The sequence below is a fragment of the Dermacentor andersoni genome, chromosome 5 (genome assembly GCF_023375885.2).
Source record: "Dermacentor andersoni chromosome 5, qqDerAnde1_hic_scaffold, whole genome shotgun sequence".
Classification (NCBI taxonomy): domain Eukaryota; kingdom Metazoa; phylum Arthropoda; class Arachnida; order Ixodida; family Ixodidae; genus Dermacentor; species Dermacentor andersoni.
Genome location: NC_092818.1, coordinates 142,312,849 through 142,331,406, shown reverse-complemented (window position 1 = coordinate 142,331,406; position 18,558 = coordinate 142,312,849). Strand labels below are relative to the sequence as shown.

Genomic DNA, 18,558 nt, shown 5'->3' with positions numbered 1-18,558 from the left:
CCACCTAATGGACATGTCCATTTCGTCTGCTGCTAGAGTGCTGATTGGCTGTGGCTCCTCGCTGCTGTGGACGCGAAGCCCAGCCCAGCCAATCAGAAGCTAAGCAGAAGACGAAATGGACATGTCCACTAGGCGGACTCGTACAGAATACCTCCCCTGTTCATCATGCTATTCACAAAGTAACTAGCCTCATTTCGTAAATTTGTGACATATATTGGAACTACCGTTTACTTAATGGACGGCAAAAACACGGTGGAGAGAAAAAAAAGCAAAGAAAGGATAAGATGCTAATCACTCCCCACTAATTCCTACAAGTAAGTTCATGGGAAAAAGGCAGTAGAAGAAGTTGATGCAGCGAGAAAAGCACCAGGGCAACAAAGTATTGCGTCTTGCCTACAGAAAGATGAATTTGCCAGAGCAAAACAAACAAAGTCTAGATGTCTTCCTGACCCGTGTACTTAGATTTAGGTGCACGTTGGTGGTATATCAGGTGGTACAAATTTCCGGAGTCCCCTACTACGGCGTGCCCCATAATCAGAAAGTGGTTTTGGTACGTAAAGCCCCATAATTTTAATAACTAGATGTTCTTTTTCAACTCCGCTAAGCTGCATGGGGCAGCGGATACTGTTTGCATTTCTATATAATTAATAAAGGTCTTGACACCATCAATTTTCTCTTGTCCTCCACTAAAAAATTAACACATACGATGCAAATAGAAAAGACAAATCTGAATTCTGAATTGAACTGTGCGGTTTTACGTGCCAGAACCACAATTTCATCATGAGGCACGCCGTAGTGGGAGACTCTGGATTAATTTTGACCACCAGGGGATTAACCACGGAAGAAAGACATATGTACAGGTGGTTTACAGGTGTTACGAATTCCGGTATATTATCGCTGGCGGCTACGCGAATGATGCTGAAATATCCGAAAGCGTTTCTGGTTAACTTCGAACTGAACTGACTCGTCCAAAATTCCAACGTTCCAATCCACAGCCGCTTCTTCTTGCACTGCACAACGTCCACTCCATTTGCTTCTTTCTTTCGTACAGTGGAACAACTTTACAATGAACGCCGTTATTACGAAATAACGAAATAACCCGCGTGAAGAAAGGTTAGACTTGGCCCGGCCAGATTCCTATTTCTTTTTTGTGTGTATTACGAGTGCCCACGCACGTAATTTGCAAAGAATGTGGCAAATCAGTTCTGCGGAAGCACGCACGGTGGATGCAGATGCGTGAAAGGAATTTGTGCTACCCCACTGTAGCCCAAATCTACGAAGGAAACCTAAACAGGTTTCTAAGAAAGCGTGTTTCTTGTTTCCTATAGCTCTGTGCTCTCAGTTGCGTGGGTGGAAATCTTTCAGTTTAGCAAGAATTTTCCTGCTTAACAACATAATCTCCATGCCCCAATTATAGTTTAGTCCTTATAACCAACAAACACGAGTACACTATCACATTAAAATATGCTTGAAAGATTTTTCTTTTCTTTTTTTTACATGTGCTGGACCTATCTACATCGGCCCTCGGTATATTGCATATGTTGCGTCGACTTTCGCTTACGCGATTTCGTTACGAGGCAGATGAAAAGAAATGTTATCCGTAAGCTGCGACAGATGCTGAATTATTTCGAACACGCGTGGGGAAGCAATGTTACCATTTGTTTATAAGACGTTTGTTTTTATGATAAGACGATGCTGCACCCTGCTTCTGGCGCCCTTACCGGTGAAACAGTAGCTGCACTTTCTGCCATGTAGCTTTGTCGCATCACGCCACTGAATATCCCAAAACGGCATGACCCACATTACTTCCCCGTTCACCTGTACGATAGCTTTTGCGTGACTCCGACAACATTTGCTAGACTGAAGCGGTCCGCTTCAGCCTTAATGCGGAAATGAGAGCAATTTCGTAGTGGCCCTATGAATATGCGGATGACATTATAGCTCACTAGCAAGTAAAGATCGGCGCCGGTCACCGCCTATCTTTGAGCGCTTTACGAGATTTTGTTATTGATGCGACAGAAGCCAGGGTAAAGCGTAGCTCAGACGCGCTGCGTAACTTATCTGACATTTGTGGCACTGGGGCGACCCACAAAACTTGGCAGAATGTCACGTGTTTTCTGAAGGCGCCTTTCCTCTCTTACATTTTTATTGTTTTTTTTTCGTATATAAAGAAAAGACTCGGAATAAAACAAGCAGTGCAATGCTAAGAACCAGAAGATTTCCCATTTTGCTTTACTTAGATAAAGGAAGTGTCAAAGAATGGGTGAACAGAGAATGGCATTAGTGAAGCAAGGATAAAAGCGTCAAAGTTGTGAGCGCTGATCGATGTCCTCCATGAACACTGGTAAACAACGAGAAGGCGGTGCATTTAGAACAATGGGGTCACGATGTAACTAACACCTCCAATTAATTCACAACTCCACTAGTACGGGTCAGTGTTTTCATTACGTGCACCGACGAAAACATGAATGCGACAGAAGTCCCATCACTCTATGTCTCTCTCACCTCGCGCACGCGCACGCACAAACAAACAAACAAACAAAACGAAGAAAACCGGCCATCTGACGTACCTGAAAGACGTACCGTGAGTACCGCTGCCCCATGTGGATCTCATCAGCGCTGGTGAAGAATTTGCCGAAGCTGAAGTATGGGTTCTTCATCGGGTCGAAGCCGATACCGTAGCCGACAACCCAGAAAACCAGGCCACCGAACAGCACCGTAGTGGCGTTCTTCACGAGGATATTCACCTCGTTCTTGCGGGAAACGAAACCGGACTCGAGCAATCCGTAGCCTGCACCACATTGCCCCCAGTGCGCTGTAGTCTCTGGGGGGGAAAAAATCTGGTGTGTTACGTGCCGAAGCCACCATCAAATTATGAGGCACGCCGTACTGGGGTACTCCGGCTTGATGTGCACCGAATATGCACGGTGGACGGGACGTTATGCATTTCGCCCCCATCGAAATGATGCCTACGTGGCCGGGATTTGATCCCATGCTGAGCGGCGCAATGTCGTTTCCGCTAAGCCACCACAGGTGGTATAGCCTTTGGATTTGCAAATTCCTGCACCGCACACGCGAGGGGAGGTAACGAGTCATGGGGCGGGGTATCAAATTTTACTTCGAGCGCAGGCTACGTCATCATGGCTAAAGCTGTGCAAGCATATATATACAAGGTGTTTCAGCGAATACTGTCAAAACTTTTTTGCTATTGCCTGTGGCAGATAGCAGAATTCTAGTCGATGAGCTGGTCTACTCGAAGATACGAACATTATTTGCACAAGTAATTGAAATGCATAATCGACTGATTATCAGAAATGCAGCAATTAAGTTTTTTAACTAATTACCTTAAGAAACATATTGCAATTTACAAATTCTAGCGGGCGAGATTGGAAGGCATACCCACTTGAAAAGAATTGTGTGGATGGCACCATTTACGAGATATACAGCGTCAAGCTTGCGGTAAAAATGCACTGCCGTTCCATTTGCTTTCTTAACAAATCGTCGTTTGATGCATTGAAGCTCAAAAGTAACCGGAACGCCAATGCATTTCTCCGCAAAGTATGGAAATTAATATCTAGAAACTGGTGTCATCCTGAGAATTCATCCTTGCGAACTCCACGGCTAGAATTTGTAAATTGCAATAATTACCATAAGGTAATTAGCTAAAAACATTATTAGTGACTTTTTGATAATTGGTTGCTTATGAATATCTTTTTTTTTTGTAAGTAATGTACGCCTCTTCGAGTAGCCCAGCCCATGAACTAGAATTGTGCTATATAAAATTTTGAAAGTGTTCGCTGGAACACCCCGTATATATGAACGAGAGGAAAAGGAACCGAGGGGCTCGGTTTGTGTAAGTTACAACCATACAAAGCCAACAAACAATGGAAACATAGAGGAAATTACTTGTGTATTTAACTTAAATGTAGAAATGATAAATATACGAAAATGAAAGTGGACAAAAAGAAAGTGCCCGCAGGTGGGATACGAACCCCCATGTATTCGCTTTACGCGTGCGATGGTCTTACCAATTGAGTTACCACAGCGCCGTTTTCCAGCCCACTTTACTGGGTATTTATCTATGCCTCTACAGTGAACTCTGGGAGTGTTTGTGTGTGCATATATATATATCTATATATATATATATACATATATATATATATATATATATATATATATATATATATATATATATATATATATATATATATATATATATATATATATATATATGTGTGTGTGTGTGTGTGTGTGTGTGTGTGTGAGATGAAGCTCGTGTGCAAGATGATGCTTATATATCGGCACTACCTTGAATTCCAAACAGAATAGCTTGCGTATTTTGGTTTTAGAGTTTCCATCTTCATCTCACTCATTCTTATCAGTAATTCGCGAGTGCCGTTTGCCTTTGTTTTTGAGTTCTTTCGCGCTCTTCTCCAGACACTAGTTCCTGTAAAGGATGCACCGCCACAACAGTGCTTGTAGTGAGGCGAAGCCATTACAAGTGTGGCAGCGTAAGGTGAACAAGGAACGCTGGTAAGAAAATAGTAATGCGAAATCATTATATGTCCCATGAAGCGGAAAATCCGGCGTCCATCCCGGGTTGACATCCGATGGTGACAAAAGCCACGTGATCAAGTGATGACGTCACATTATCGGCGCTGGACCTGCTGCGGCTCGCACTGCGAAATCCCACGGTGAACAGCCACGGCGTCGGGTAGACGCCGTGGCCCACACCCAAAAAAATTGACTTCGCCCAATTAGAAGATTGAAGGGTGATGGTTTAGGCTAGGTGGTTTTCCATGAGGCTGTGTGGTGCAGGGCGAAGCAGGAGAATGGACACAGAAAAAGCGAGCGCTTGTCCTCATTTTTTTTGTGTCCCTTGTACTGTTTCGCGCTGCGTCACACAGCCTCATGGAAAATGGAGTTTACCCACTTTAAAAACCGACCTGGAACACTCCCAAAATTTATTTGGCCAACCCCGAAATTTGGGTGGCCCACCCCAAAATTGACTTTTCCCAATTCGAAACTTTAGTTGACCGACGTTCAAAATGGATCTCGTCCACTCCCAAAATTGACTTCACCCATCCCCAAAATTGACGTGGCCCAACTCCAAACCCACGTTCAAGACCGACCTGGCTCACTCCAAAAATTAAATTAGCCCACCTCTAAAATTTGGGTGGCCCACCCTCAAAATTGACTTTGCCCAATTCCAGCACATGACCAAGTGAAAAGTACCGCGCGGAAGAGTCATAATGCTTTCGCATTCAGTGCACGTAAGGAGGCTTAAGTTCCCCTGTAACTTTTTTCATTTTGTGATCATGCGAACATGGAAAAAAATTCTGACAGAATCAAGAAAAAAGAATTAGGACTAAAGCACAGAGAAATAGAATAGTCCATACATGCAATCGATACAAACAATCAGCAGCATTTGATCAGAGTTGAGTATTCAGCCTATTCAGTCCTTCAAGCTATTGTCAATCTCAGATGCCTCACGCGAGCTGGCTTCATTGGAAACGCATAAGAGACGGCGGACAAATAAAGGAAATGCAGTCAACGCCAGAGACCAACTCATTCTGTCTCCTAAACTGCAGACGGTGCCAGTCACGAGGAAAAGTTAACCAGGAAAAGATGCTAACCTAAATCACGAGCATGGCTTATGACGTGGAACGTAACTTCGTCAATGAATCGAACCAGTTCCCACTTGTTCGCATACCATAAGGTAACGTCTGACTTCTGACTAGTACGCTGAGGGCATACAATGGCGCCGGATTTACGCATAATGAACGTTTACTCCTGCCTTCTGACAGACTATTTCATTAGTGAGTGGCATATGAAGGGATTTCGATGCACAATTTCCCTCTGTAAATGGCAGCGAATATGTAGAAACCATGTTCATTTGTTCGTACAGCCGCGTTCATATTCTTCGGCTTCTTCCACTTCCAATATTCTCTCCAGATTTCTTTCCAGCTCTATCCAAATGCAGCAAAAAAACTGGCGATAATCTCCACATGTCGTCGGGTTCCCTTCAAAGCATTTCTTTCTCGCATTGGGCCCAAATACTCACCGGATTGCATCGTAAAAATCAAGAACGAGCTTGTCAGGATCCAGACGACGTCATTGGCGTCTTCCTTGTTGTCAAAAGTAGTCTCGTTTCGAGCCATGTCGCCCTTGTAGAAAGCCGCTTCTTCCAGGAGCGACGCGCGAGCCGCAAACAGTTGTGCCTACCAGTGCTGGGCCGACATAGCGGGGCGCGAGGTCACGTGGCCTCCTTTAAGATTGATTTCAAATGAGCAGAGAGGAAACGATCGGGCATCTCTCCCTGCCGAAATGCGACCGGCCGAGCGCATAAATGCCGCCCTTTGTGGAGCTCGCCGGGCGGCTTAAGCACGCGGCTCGCGTTTCCCATCGACCCAGCTAATGGTTTTGCTCAAGCTGTTAGCAACAATCTCGACGCGCAATTATTAAAGGCGGAGCGCTACGTTCCCAATGTAGTGGTGCACAGATTGGTAGTCGGGGTGGTGTGCGTACAAATTTTAGCACACAATACATATTCCCGGAGCCTCTTCTGAGAAAGAACCTGATAGGTTTCAATTCTATAGCGCTTTCCTCACCACCTTTCCTCTATCCTCTTTCCAAAAAAAAAAAAAAAAAGAGAAGCAAAACGAAGGAGCTAAACGTTGAGGCTACGCTCGGACATAGTTTTCTATACACTTCTTAGTAAATCTGTACAGCAGTGAAGATAAGTCGATGCGCTAACCACGCTGTTTTATTTTTAAGTACAGGTACCAGAGAGGCTCGCAGTGCGCGCTGCTTAATTATTTATGTCCGAACTCGGACTCTGCGGTAAAAACCGAGGAAATGTGCCAGTTTACCTTAGCAGTGCGGGCGTTGTAATAACGTAATCCGCACCCCTATATGGAGCTCCTTCGTATCTCAAGGCCGCGTACAGCAACTGAGTTGGGAGAGTTGAGGGTACTTCGCCACGCGCATGTCTTAAGTGTACGTGGAGTGTGGTGAAGCACAATTACAGACGTCAAGGAGAAAGCAGTAACCCCAGAAAGTCGAATTTACCACACGAGAATAGCCCGATGATCAAAAGCAAATCCGTGGCAGCGGTGACGTTCCATATATTGAGCTAGATGGTCATAACACACTTCTTCGTTAGAAACAGCAGAACAGATAATGCTGTAAGGACAATGAAGACAACGACTAGATAACGTTAAAATATCATTATGTAGCTTGCCGTCAGCACAGGCAGGCATCCTTCATAACTAGATTACGATGAACTAGAATTGTTCTAGTTTGCTATAACTAGGATTATGGTCCCGGTCAGCGGTTGTCGAACTACAGTCAGCCGGTACGCAGTTTTCTTTCACAGGGATCTTTTAAGTGATTCAAAGAAGCTTCAGGCCTAACAGCCCCAGAAGCATTTAACAAAAACGATTCCTTCTATGGATACCGTGTGCGCAGAAATCTCTCGTTTCTGTATTTCATACTGCTCCTCATTAAACACTGTCGAATGCATACCAGCTCTAGCTTACAGCGAAATTCGCGATGTCGACAATTCAATAACTTTACAATTTTACTGCGGGCTTCAACTAAGACAAGGATGTATGGTCACGTACTATCCTCTCTCTTTAACACACACACGTGTGTGTGTGTTAATTAAGATATTCTCTAATAACTTTTTAATTATTCACCTTCGGGCACATGTTGCAATTGCTTAATTGACACCGAGCATATATAGTGATGTTTGCTTAGAAATCCTAAGACTAGCACCACTTTCAATATATCCGTCCCCAAAGAGAGAGATATTTTATTGACAAGAAAGAAGAAGTCAACCTGAGCTGGTGCGCTATGGTATGCTACTCTGCACTGCATGTGGAAGAGAGAATTAAAGGGAGTGAGAGTATTGGAATAGATCTAAATCATTTAAAAAATACATAGACATTTCAGTTATGATTGTACTGCATTGCTAGAGAAACGAAACTCTTAACTGAAGCGCCAATTTCGTAGCAATGTTAAGGTCGGATATATGGAAACCGACGCATGTCAGATGATTTCTGCAAAACAGACACATCACTACTGCTCCATTTCAATTTTTCCAATGAATTTGTCTTTTCAATTATTACAAAGTTCATTGAGTGAATCTTTTAAATAGCTACATGCACATTGCGATTCGTCGTGCCGAGTGAATGAATTTTTATTATTACTGTGCCCAAAAACAGCACATACTTGCCTTCTAATTTGGTGCACAAGGATGAAAAGAAGTCGCAGTTTCGCCCGAAAGGCGAAGCATCGATTGCATAAGCAAATTATTAGACAACTATACGAAGTAAGGATAGTAGTGTTATTGGTCGTATAAACTTGTAAACATTCGCTTACTAGCTCAATTACCAAGCATGGTGTCACGAGCACGCAGGCAAACATGAACACATTTCACTCGATGACTGCGGACACTCGCTGTCAAAACGCTGGCCTGAGGAAGCGCGGCAGCAGCAGTGAGCGAATTGATCTTCGTGCTGCCTGTCGCTGCAACGTGAACTAAGCGGCGAGAACACAGCTCACACGAAGCTATCTGCACTCGGCGCACACTGCCCTTATCGCAGATCGCTTTCAAGGTAGGGCCCGCATACGCAGCCGCCGCCAAAGTAGACACCCCTCCCCCCGCAGTTAGGGTCTCAAACCGAAAAAAAATGCATCAGATCCAACGTGCCCTGTTGGAATCTATATACAGTGAAGTTTTCCGTAAATGCATAAGTAGTGCTGAAACATGTGTTTATGTTTATTCAATGTGAATGCAAAGTGAACGCGAACGCCTTATTCATGTTAGCGAAGAATGTAATGTACCTTTGAACGCAACCAGCGTTATAGGGGTTGAAAGTGGCAAGGTGGCCTTCTGCTCCATTCGTTTGAGGTACTCGACATCCCCTTGGAGGTGCGGATACGACGGTCCAGGCAGTGTCCAGGCGGTGGAACGTGAGGCCGTCTCCTCCGGTGCCCTCTCTCCCGTTTCACGTCTCATCGCGACTCTCGCCTTTTCCACCAGCGGCCAACATCCCTCTACCTTCTACTGCTGCGGCAGAAGTAGTGTGAGCCATCGCTCCTACATGACGCCGCCGACCCGCAGCCGAGTGTAATCTATTTGGCGAGAACGCCGAGCAGCAGCAGCAGCAGGCAGCCAGGGTCAGCAAGAGAGGCGCAGGGGTGTTTTTATAGCTTCGCTTTAAAAATACCCAGAGGATTAAAGCCTAGGTCTGGGCTTTGAGGTGCCAACAACGCGAACGGTGGCCGCGAAATTCCGTGCTGGGTCCTGCTGCGCTGACTAAGCGCAGACAAAAAGTACAAATCAGGCATATTGTGCCCAACATTGATTTGTAGAAATTTAAGAGCATTGTATTCTGCTTGGAGGCGCCAAACGTGCGTTGAACCATGGCACGGAACAAAAGCAGGTTCCTCATGCCACTTGCAGTCGTTGCTACGGCATTCAATAGCGACCGCAGAGTTATTCTCACAGGAAGCCGTGCTGATGAACTAGTTGGTTTTCCAATTTTCGCTTCTGAATGACAACGTAAGTCTTTCTTGTGCTCCCTGTGTCCCGTCATGTGCGTTTGCGGTGTATGGCTTATGTGGCTTTTAGCTTCTACAAGAACAGCGATTCTGCGGTACCTTGAAACAATGTTTTGGAGGCAGTACAGCCACCTTCATAAGTGCAAGAGTCTGCTGAGGTGGCCATGTAGTTGCCACCACATACCAATTGTATATCTATTCCCATTCTCACACATAATGCAACTCGTTGGTCGTAACAATGTTCTCTTGGGGTGCACTGACTGCAAAGTAGTTATTTCGAAAGATCGCTTATGCAAGTACACCCGTTTGCACCGTTTCATGTCAAACCGGTAGCCGTTGTTTTTTCTGTTTAGGTTTGGATTCAAGCACGTTCCAATATGGTTAAAACACGTTGACGGGCTAGTTGGTTAGAATCCATGGTAGAGTGTATAAGCGCGTCTGGACGAGGACATAGAAAGAAACAGATACACAGACACAGCGCTTCTGTGCATCTGTTTCTTTCTACGTCCTCGTCCGGTCACGCTTATACACTCTACCATGGATTCCAATATGGGTCTGGGTTCCGTTTCTGTTCCAGCTAGAATTCCGGTACGGGTATGGTTCTTCAGTTCGGGGTTTGGTTCGACGCCCTGAATTTAGTTACGACTGTATGATGTTTTGAGAAAGCATAGTAGTTTCACGATACTTGGTGCAGGAGTACATTATGTATGATTGAGTCGTTACATTATGGGAGCTGATACAATATCTTCACAATGGCAGTATCACTGCCAATTGTTTTATGTCGACATCATTTTTCTCCTTCACAATATCTTTATTCTCAGAAGATGCAGAGCTTTGGTCACATTTGAAGAGTAATCTATCACCTTCACTTTACCTAATGTTAGCCTCTAGTGTACCTTTAAGGCTTTGAAGTCACAAAATACCGCATTAGCTGCCAGCAAAGCCTTCATGGTCCTAAAATAAATCAGAAAAATTCAAAGGCTATACAATTGCCTTTTCATGCACATTGTAATGCATGAACTTTATTTCAAAATGGCTTACAGTAGGCGAACATAGCCCAGATAGCCAAACACCTTTAATTGCATCAACAAAATCATAAAGCTGCACACTCTAACTTACTTGCTTTGGCAAGGCCACAAATTCACCTCCACAAAGCTTGTATATGGCCAAGGATGGTTGGTGCTTATGCAGAATATTTCAGGCATATACTGAAAATTAGAAAAGGCAAAAGAACCTATAAAAGAATGATACAGAAGAATGGCATGCACAAAATACCAATGTATGGCAAAGAAAAATTATGACGAGCATTGTTGACAAACAGTGCATTTTGACAGTGTGCAGAAATACTCGACCTTATGTAAAGTCATCAAAACCACATTTGTTTCAGTAAAAACAAATGCAACATGAAATAAATGCGAGTACATATTTCATGCCTACATAGTGCTTTCTGGGATGTTTCCATGACAAGAAAACACAGAAATATTTCCTTCTTTGAGCCCGTGAAATAAATGCGAGTACATAATTCATGACTACATAGTGCTTTCTGGGATGTTTCCATGACAAGAAAACACAGAAAAATTTCCTTCTTTGAGCCCTTCCTCCCACTTTTTTTTCATGTACTCCCAATCGCAAAAGTTTTCTGAGTGCAGGAGCTAAATTTTATGGCTAATAACATATCCTCACAAAAGCGAAAACTTCAGTGCAAATTTTCGTATGCGACCATCACAAATCATCTCTGAATGGTGAAAATGTGATAAAATTAAAATATCTTTTGAAATATTATGTTCCAGAAACTTTTGCAGTCAACAGTACATGAAATCTAAGTGAAAAGCTGATATAAACAAGCATTTTCTCCTCTTCTATACAGTAAAATAAAAGGTCTCATAACCATTTCACATGCAGCAGGGTTCAATCTGCAGAAAAATAAGATTTGTATCACACTCTACATTATAACTCAAGCACTACACTACCCCTTTTGCAGTTATGCTGTACTCATAGTCATATACACGCTAATTATGTCTGCAAGGATATTAATACCATTACTTTAGTTATACCGATACTTCTAAAGACAAACGGTATATCCTACATAACATGACCCCTACGAAAGAAGACCTGCATGCTTGCATACCTTTACAGGTGTGAGCAATAATAGCACTACCATATAACTATCAGCCTCAGTAACCTGTTCGAAGTAGTAATGAACAGGTTACAGAGGCTCCTCTTATAGCTAGCAATAAAGTTAGAAGGGCTTTGCAAGACATGGAATGCGGAAAAGCAACAGAAGACAGACTAACAGTTGATGTAATCAAAGATAGAGGAGGCATCATGCTTGAAAAGCTTGCAGCCCTTTATATGAAATGTCTCACGACTTCAACTATCCCAGAGAACTGGAAGAATGCCAACATTATACTAATCCACAAAAAGGGAGATGTTAAAGAATTGAAAAATTATAGACCCATTAGGCTACTTTCAGTACATACTGTATAAAACATTCAGAAAGTTTCCAACAGAATAAGGGCAACGCTTGTTAAAGACAACACAAGTTAAGTTGAGGCAACACAAGTTAAAGACCACGCAAAGAGTGATGGAACAAAGAATATTAGGCGTAACTTTAAGAGACAGGAAGAGAGTGGTGTGGATCAGAGAAAAAACGGGGATAGCCAATATTCTAATTGACATTAAGAGAAAAAATTGTAGCTGGGCAGGCCATGTAATGCATTGGTTGGATAACCGGTGGACAATTAGGGTTACAGAATGGGTGTCAAGAGAAGGGAAGTGCAGTTGAGAATGACAGAAGAATAGGTGGCATGATGAAATTGAAAAATTTGCAGGTGCAAGTTGGAATCAGTTGGTACAGGACAGAGGTAACTGGAGATCGCAGGGAGAGTCCTTTGTCCTGCAGTGGACATAAATTAGGCAGATGATGATGATCATTATCATCAGCATAAAAGAAAACGTGAGCTTCCGCAACAGTAATGACAAAGTAAAGACTGCTGATGGTTTGTCTGCTCAGATCATAACATCTCATGCCAGCTTCCTTAAAACACTGCTGTAAGATGGCCTAGCACTACAACACTACAACCACCACATGGCAATGATCGTAAGCACTGGATCTCACCACTTCACAACCCACAGATTTTATTAAAGGGCATCAAGATGGACTGTTTTCTTTGCCTATGCTCACCAAAGACCATAAAACATATCATGTAATAATCAAACACAGCAAAGTACTTTTCAAGGGACACTCTCAGGACAATTGTCTACCTTGGTAACAATTCAACCAACACAGAACCAGTTGCAAACCCCTTAGTAATAAGATTGCCTAATTGCTTTTCTCTTAACAAACGGCTACACAACATATGTTATGACTGTAACCTGAGCATATAAAAGTACCTATCCATACATTTCCAGTCGGAATCTTGCCATGCATTGTATTCTTTTGCTTTTCACGGCGTCCCCACGATCCTTTTGCACCCTTTCAAAGGGTACCAGATCCCCATGCAGCTTATACTACAGAAGGATCAATGAAAGCTCTTTTTCAGCTCATGATTGCTTATTGTAATAAAACAGTTGAAAGCACTCACAGATTTTTGGAAGTGATGTAAAGGGATCTGCTGCCATTGTATGCTAAGTGCAGTTGAAAGCAAACATAAAGGATCTCAATGGTGTTTAAGCTGTTTAAAGGGACCCTGAAACAATTTTGACGATTTTCTACAAATGCACTGAGTCATTAGAGTAGGTCCTTCTGGTCATTAATTGACACATCTAAGTGCTCCGTGTAAAGCATGTAATTTATTATAAGGTTTTAAAAATGCACTTCACTGCCGATCGCAGCACACTGCTTGGTGGAATTTTAAGCCGCCCCTACCCATATGACGGAAATCACCCATATGACGTCAGTGGGGCGGGCTATCCGATTGGCTGACCAGGGCACGTGATAGATAATTTTTTCCAACTTTATGGTAAACAAATGGTGTTCGTAATAGTTGCAATGTTAGTTAATCTGTTTTTATTTAAAAAAAGTTAACATAAACAGAATGCACAAGACCAATTTTTCAGTACACTTAAGCACTTCCGGCACACAGCAAGTGTCGTCTGCTTGTGTTACAACGTGCTCCGTCTTCGACGAGAGCTCCGCCGTCAGTGTCGGTCTGTCTTTTCGCGAGCGCTATGATTCAACTTTGTTGCGTTGTGGACTGCAAACGTGGCGACTGGCAATATGTCAAGCTGCGACATTGTATCCCTCTGCAAGCCAGTAGACGAGCGAACTGGCTGCAGCGCATCGGACTGCCGCTATCCGATCAGCGCCGGGATTTGCGCGATTGCGGCCGCTGCTTTACACGGGAAGATTACTAACGCAATAGCGTTTCGCGAGTCCGGTATTAGGGTAAACGCAAGGCTGTGTCCCCTTGCGTGTCGTTTCAGGGGATGAACAGAAGTGCAAATGTGAATGGTCTGCACGGTGCAGCCACCTGGTGGCATAGAGCTCAACCACACACAGTAGCAGTAACAAAATGTATTCTTCTTTGCTGCTGGTGTAAATTTTTTGCAGGAGTGTAATCGTTAACACTTTGTTTTTGTATATGTTTAAAGTGTTTACACTTGGTTAGAGCAATACTACCTCTTTCTTTGGCTGGTTAAGCTCCGTGCCAACGGGTGGTTGGACCGGGGAGGCCAATCAGGTAGGTCACGTACATCTACGCTGAAGTTCCTTCATGAGCTTGAGTTTATGGCTCCACCATTCCGTCGAAACTTCAGCTAGAGGGTGATTACCGGAATACCAGACACATGCAGTGCTACGACAGAATGCTCGCAAAGCACGCTGCTTCGATAGCTCTCGCTTGGGGTCGACGGCCAAGCAGCTAGCGGAGGGGTTTCGCGCGGGCAGGGGCGGGCTCCAAAACAACCGGAAGTGGACGATGTGACATCACATCATGACGCAGAACCAGTGAAGGCGGACCTTAGCCTCGATCGCTTGGCGAACGAGTTGAGAAGGAAAAGCATGGCTAGGGAGGAGGGTAACTTGTAATCGCTTGTAGCTCCATTAATACATAATGCTTCACTTATATTGTGGTGCGAATGTTCTACTTAAGCTGTACCCTACGCATCTACAAAATTTGTCTGAAACGTTTGAGGGGCCCTTTAAGCTTAAAACAGTTATAAGTAACAAGAACATTTGAAGGTCACGCTACCAAATTGTACAATGTGTATTTCTGATCATTTATGCACTGACTAATGGGATACCTGCAGACATCAGCACCAAGTTTCGCGCTTGTACACCATTATAATGAGATGTCATCCAACACAAAAATACCTTTGTTACATATGATATTCGTTTCAAGTATATATTCATTACACACTAATAATGAAGAGAAACATTTTAGACTTATTTCATTACACCTAATAGCTCATTATATCTGTGTGCATTCTATGCATATGGCTTTGTGTATAAAGCTTAAGTTTTGTATAAGTATTCTCTGATCAACTTGCTCTTGCTTTGTTTACAACTAGTAAATAAAGCACTTTGCATATGCATATGTGGCACAATCAAAGCCACACATGTGCATGCAGCGAGACCATTTACTGTGTAAGGCATAAAAAATAATTGGCACACACAAGATAGTATAATAAAGTTAGGTGCCACTTTGCACTCAACATTACACAAATGAAATAAGCTTGCATGACACATTATTACAGGTAAAGATGTACATGCAATACTGCACCAAGCATCAATAGTCTTTTTTGCAAGTGCTTTTCTTTTTCTTGCTAATTTATTTTGCGTCTTATTCAGTAACAGTAAGCAAAACCCGAAGCATGGTGCTAGCAAAATTATTGATTCTGTCTCCATTAGTGCACTATAACATGTTACGAATGCTAAATTAATCAATTCTCAAAACCAGCTTTCCAGAAGTACTACACAGATTCTACAAGATGGCACTTAAGAGCAACTGAAGGGAAACACTCCCTGCATTTCTGTAAGTGCACTTCCTATTGTGTACTATTGATGCTACACGTCCAGGCACATTATAATAATTATCCAGCCTGTTGTGATTATCTTTTCGATCCCTTAAGTCAGTTGTACTTCAAACATACATGTCTCATTCTTTTGATGAGAGCATTTGCATGTTTCTTAAGTACAGTCAGGAGGTTAAATTCGCAGAGCACAGAGCATAGTACATACGAAGAGGGGCCAAGGCAGGGGAGAGTTCACACAAAAGAGAGCTGCCTAAACCCTCGGCAACTTAGATGGAAGGGTAGGAGAGAATGCTAGCCTAAGAGGGCTATAAAATCTGCACATGAGAACCACAAAGATACATGTGGTTCACAGTACGTGAATTTGCAACCTACAATCTAATACAGTGTTTCTAGTACTATCATGTAGCAACTACACAGAACATACTTACGAGATATTTTGACTGTCATCAAACAGAATCATGAAATTCATATCATGCTGCAGGATCGTCATGCTCTTACTACATGCAAGATGCACACTGCAGGGCAGCCACTATAATAAGTAACCACATAGAAAACATTTGGTAGTGTTTAGAGCATGGTTATCATGGTATCATGCCACACGATGCCACACTAAAAATTCATTAGAGATATGGTCAATATGGTTGCCAATGAAGAAATATTAAGAACACTGAATAGCAGACACCTGCAAAGCTACAGAATGTGTTAACAGTATTCAATACACACAGTATGGGCAGAACAAACACTGGCGCATTTTCTAATAAAACTGGGTTTGCCTGTATGCTAAAAGCTACATTTACTGTTGCATTTAGGCTCCTAAATGAAGTAGTAAATGCTCTTCAGTGAGATTTCACAGCACTTGAATTAATCACAGCATAATGCAGCCTTATACTACTGGCCACACAATCAAACTTCCCTGTCAACAGCTGTGCGGCAAAGCACTACTAAATATCATACATTATGGCACTTAATGACCAGAGTATAAAAGACAAATCCAATACAAAATCAATATTGGTATTTTAGCCAGGTCACTGGTATGTATCTCAGCTGAAGGCATCACTATGTCTACATTGTGCATGCTGAAGATAACATGACACTCAACTCTTATGTGCATCGGAAGACAAATGGGTGCCAGGTCCCCTAGTATGCATACTCAATGAGGGACAGAAAATGCACTAAAAAACTTAGACCTGTCCAAACAAGACACACACATACACAAATGTCCAGTACGTATAATATGGCATGACTGTTCACAATCCTCTTACTTCAACCACATTACTCAATTTTGCTTCAACTGCAACTGCATATAAGTCAGCAAAAGCTGTTTTCACTAAGTGTAAGAGAAATTGCTTCATGGAAAAATATCCTAAGAACAACTCTTACAAACGCAACATAGAAACTACCACAACAACCCTCATCTTGGCTAACAGCATCAACACAAACTGAAATATGAACAAGAATAGCTAAACAAAAGCTCCTAAAGAAGCCTTCTTGAGCATGCACTGTAGAAATACAACATAGCTGTTATAACACATGATGTAACCTGAGAAATCATTGTTCAAGCCTGATTCACAGTCATTCATACACCACAATAATCATCAGTGGTCTTGTCTTTTTCAAGGCGACATATGCTTACGTCGTCTTGAGCACATGTCGCCTGGAAGCATAAGCATATGTCACCTTGAAAAAGACAAGTCCACTTGTCAAAACATTGGCTCCCACTTTTACCTTGTTCTCGTTTTGCTCGTTGTCTTGAATTTCCATCTCCCACATTCCCTGTGTTTTCATTTCACTTTACGTCAACAGTATAGCTAAGATCAGCCAGGTGTACTCACAAAGAAGCATGGCCTGCATTTATCACACTAAACTGACCAACCAGGCATAAGTTCTTGGCCTAGTATGTTGTTTCTGTGGCACAAAACATTTTAGTTTCACACAAGTTTCACCACAATGTTGAAAAGTAAGAAAAATCTGCTCTCGAAGTGTACCTTTAAATCTTTTGCAATTAGCAGTGTTCATTTTGCACACTTGTGTTACAACACGCATGTAGATAAATCTCTTCTGCTATATGAATGACTGCAAACACCACATGTTGTGCAGTACAGTAAGAAACCTTTCACATTACCAGACCAACACAATGGCCCCTGGATTTTGTAACTAAAATATTCATTATTCAAGCTGCCTTTTCGACAGCCTTTCTGATATTTCATGGCAAGCATATTTCCAGCTTTCTGAAGCACTCTTTAAAAAAAAAGAAAACTGCACTTATGCCCACCACAAAACCATTACCCTGGTGTGCCACAAATACTTTTCTCAAAAGCATTACAATATGGTACAGTAAACTCCCTCTGAGACTTGCTTGAAGATACACAGGAAATATCTTCGTCCAAAGAAAAATTCAGCTGAACATTGGTTCATCACATCCAAAGCAATAACAATAACTGAAACATCATTATAATGAAGTTGCATATGACACAAAAATACTGTTGTTATATTCAATATTCGCTATAAGCATATAATAGTTGCATGGAGATAATTGTGAGAAACATTTTAGATTTACTTCGTCATATCCATGTTCATTATTTGGATGTGTACAGTATATTTTCTTTAGGACTAACTTGAAGGGACATTGGAAATATATTTGGCCTGTTAATTAGGCTTGTTAGCCTAAAAGGGAGTATTATTTAAAGCAGGGCTTCCCAAAACGGATTTCAGCAGGCACCTTAAGCAGCTTGAGCTCCCACTCTCTTCCAAAACCCTTCCCCCATGGCTACAATGCCAGCTTAATCAGCCTTCCCAGTGACCTTTCAGTGAGCAGCATATCTACTGCATTCTTTTGCCTCAACCCTTCAAGTGATATTAGAGTATGAAAATAAACAAGCAGGCGCCCTAAAGGCTATTTCACAAGCTGAAATTTTCACCACATGACAATGAAATTTCTGTCACTCTACAACTACTACAGTCACCTAATGATCTTCGCGATTGCTCTGTGAATAGATTCCTCCAAGTTGGCCA

At 42.5% G+C, this 18,558-nt stretch overlaps 1 protein-coding gene across 2 annotated transcripts in view; it reads right to left on the bottom strand.

The window, feature by feature from the left end:
• Positions 1–10,559: 10,559 nt before the first annotated feature.
• Ppox (protoporphyrinogen oxidase) overlaps positions 10,560–18,558 on the bottom strand; it is a 39,742-nt gene continuing 31,743 nt past the window's right edge. For both annotated transcript variants that reach the window (XM_072288412.1, XM_072288411.1), the window contains exon 13: positions 10,560–10,778. In XM_072288412.1, coding sequence (XP_072144513.1) covers positions 10,768–10,778 — 11 coding nt within the window. In that variant the 3' untranslated portion in view covers positions 10,560–10,767. The remainder of the gene's footprint in view (positions 10,779–18,558) is intronic.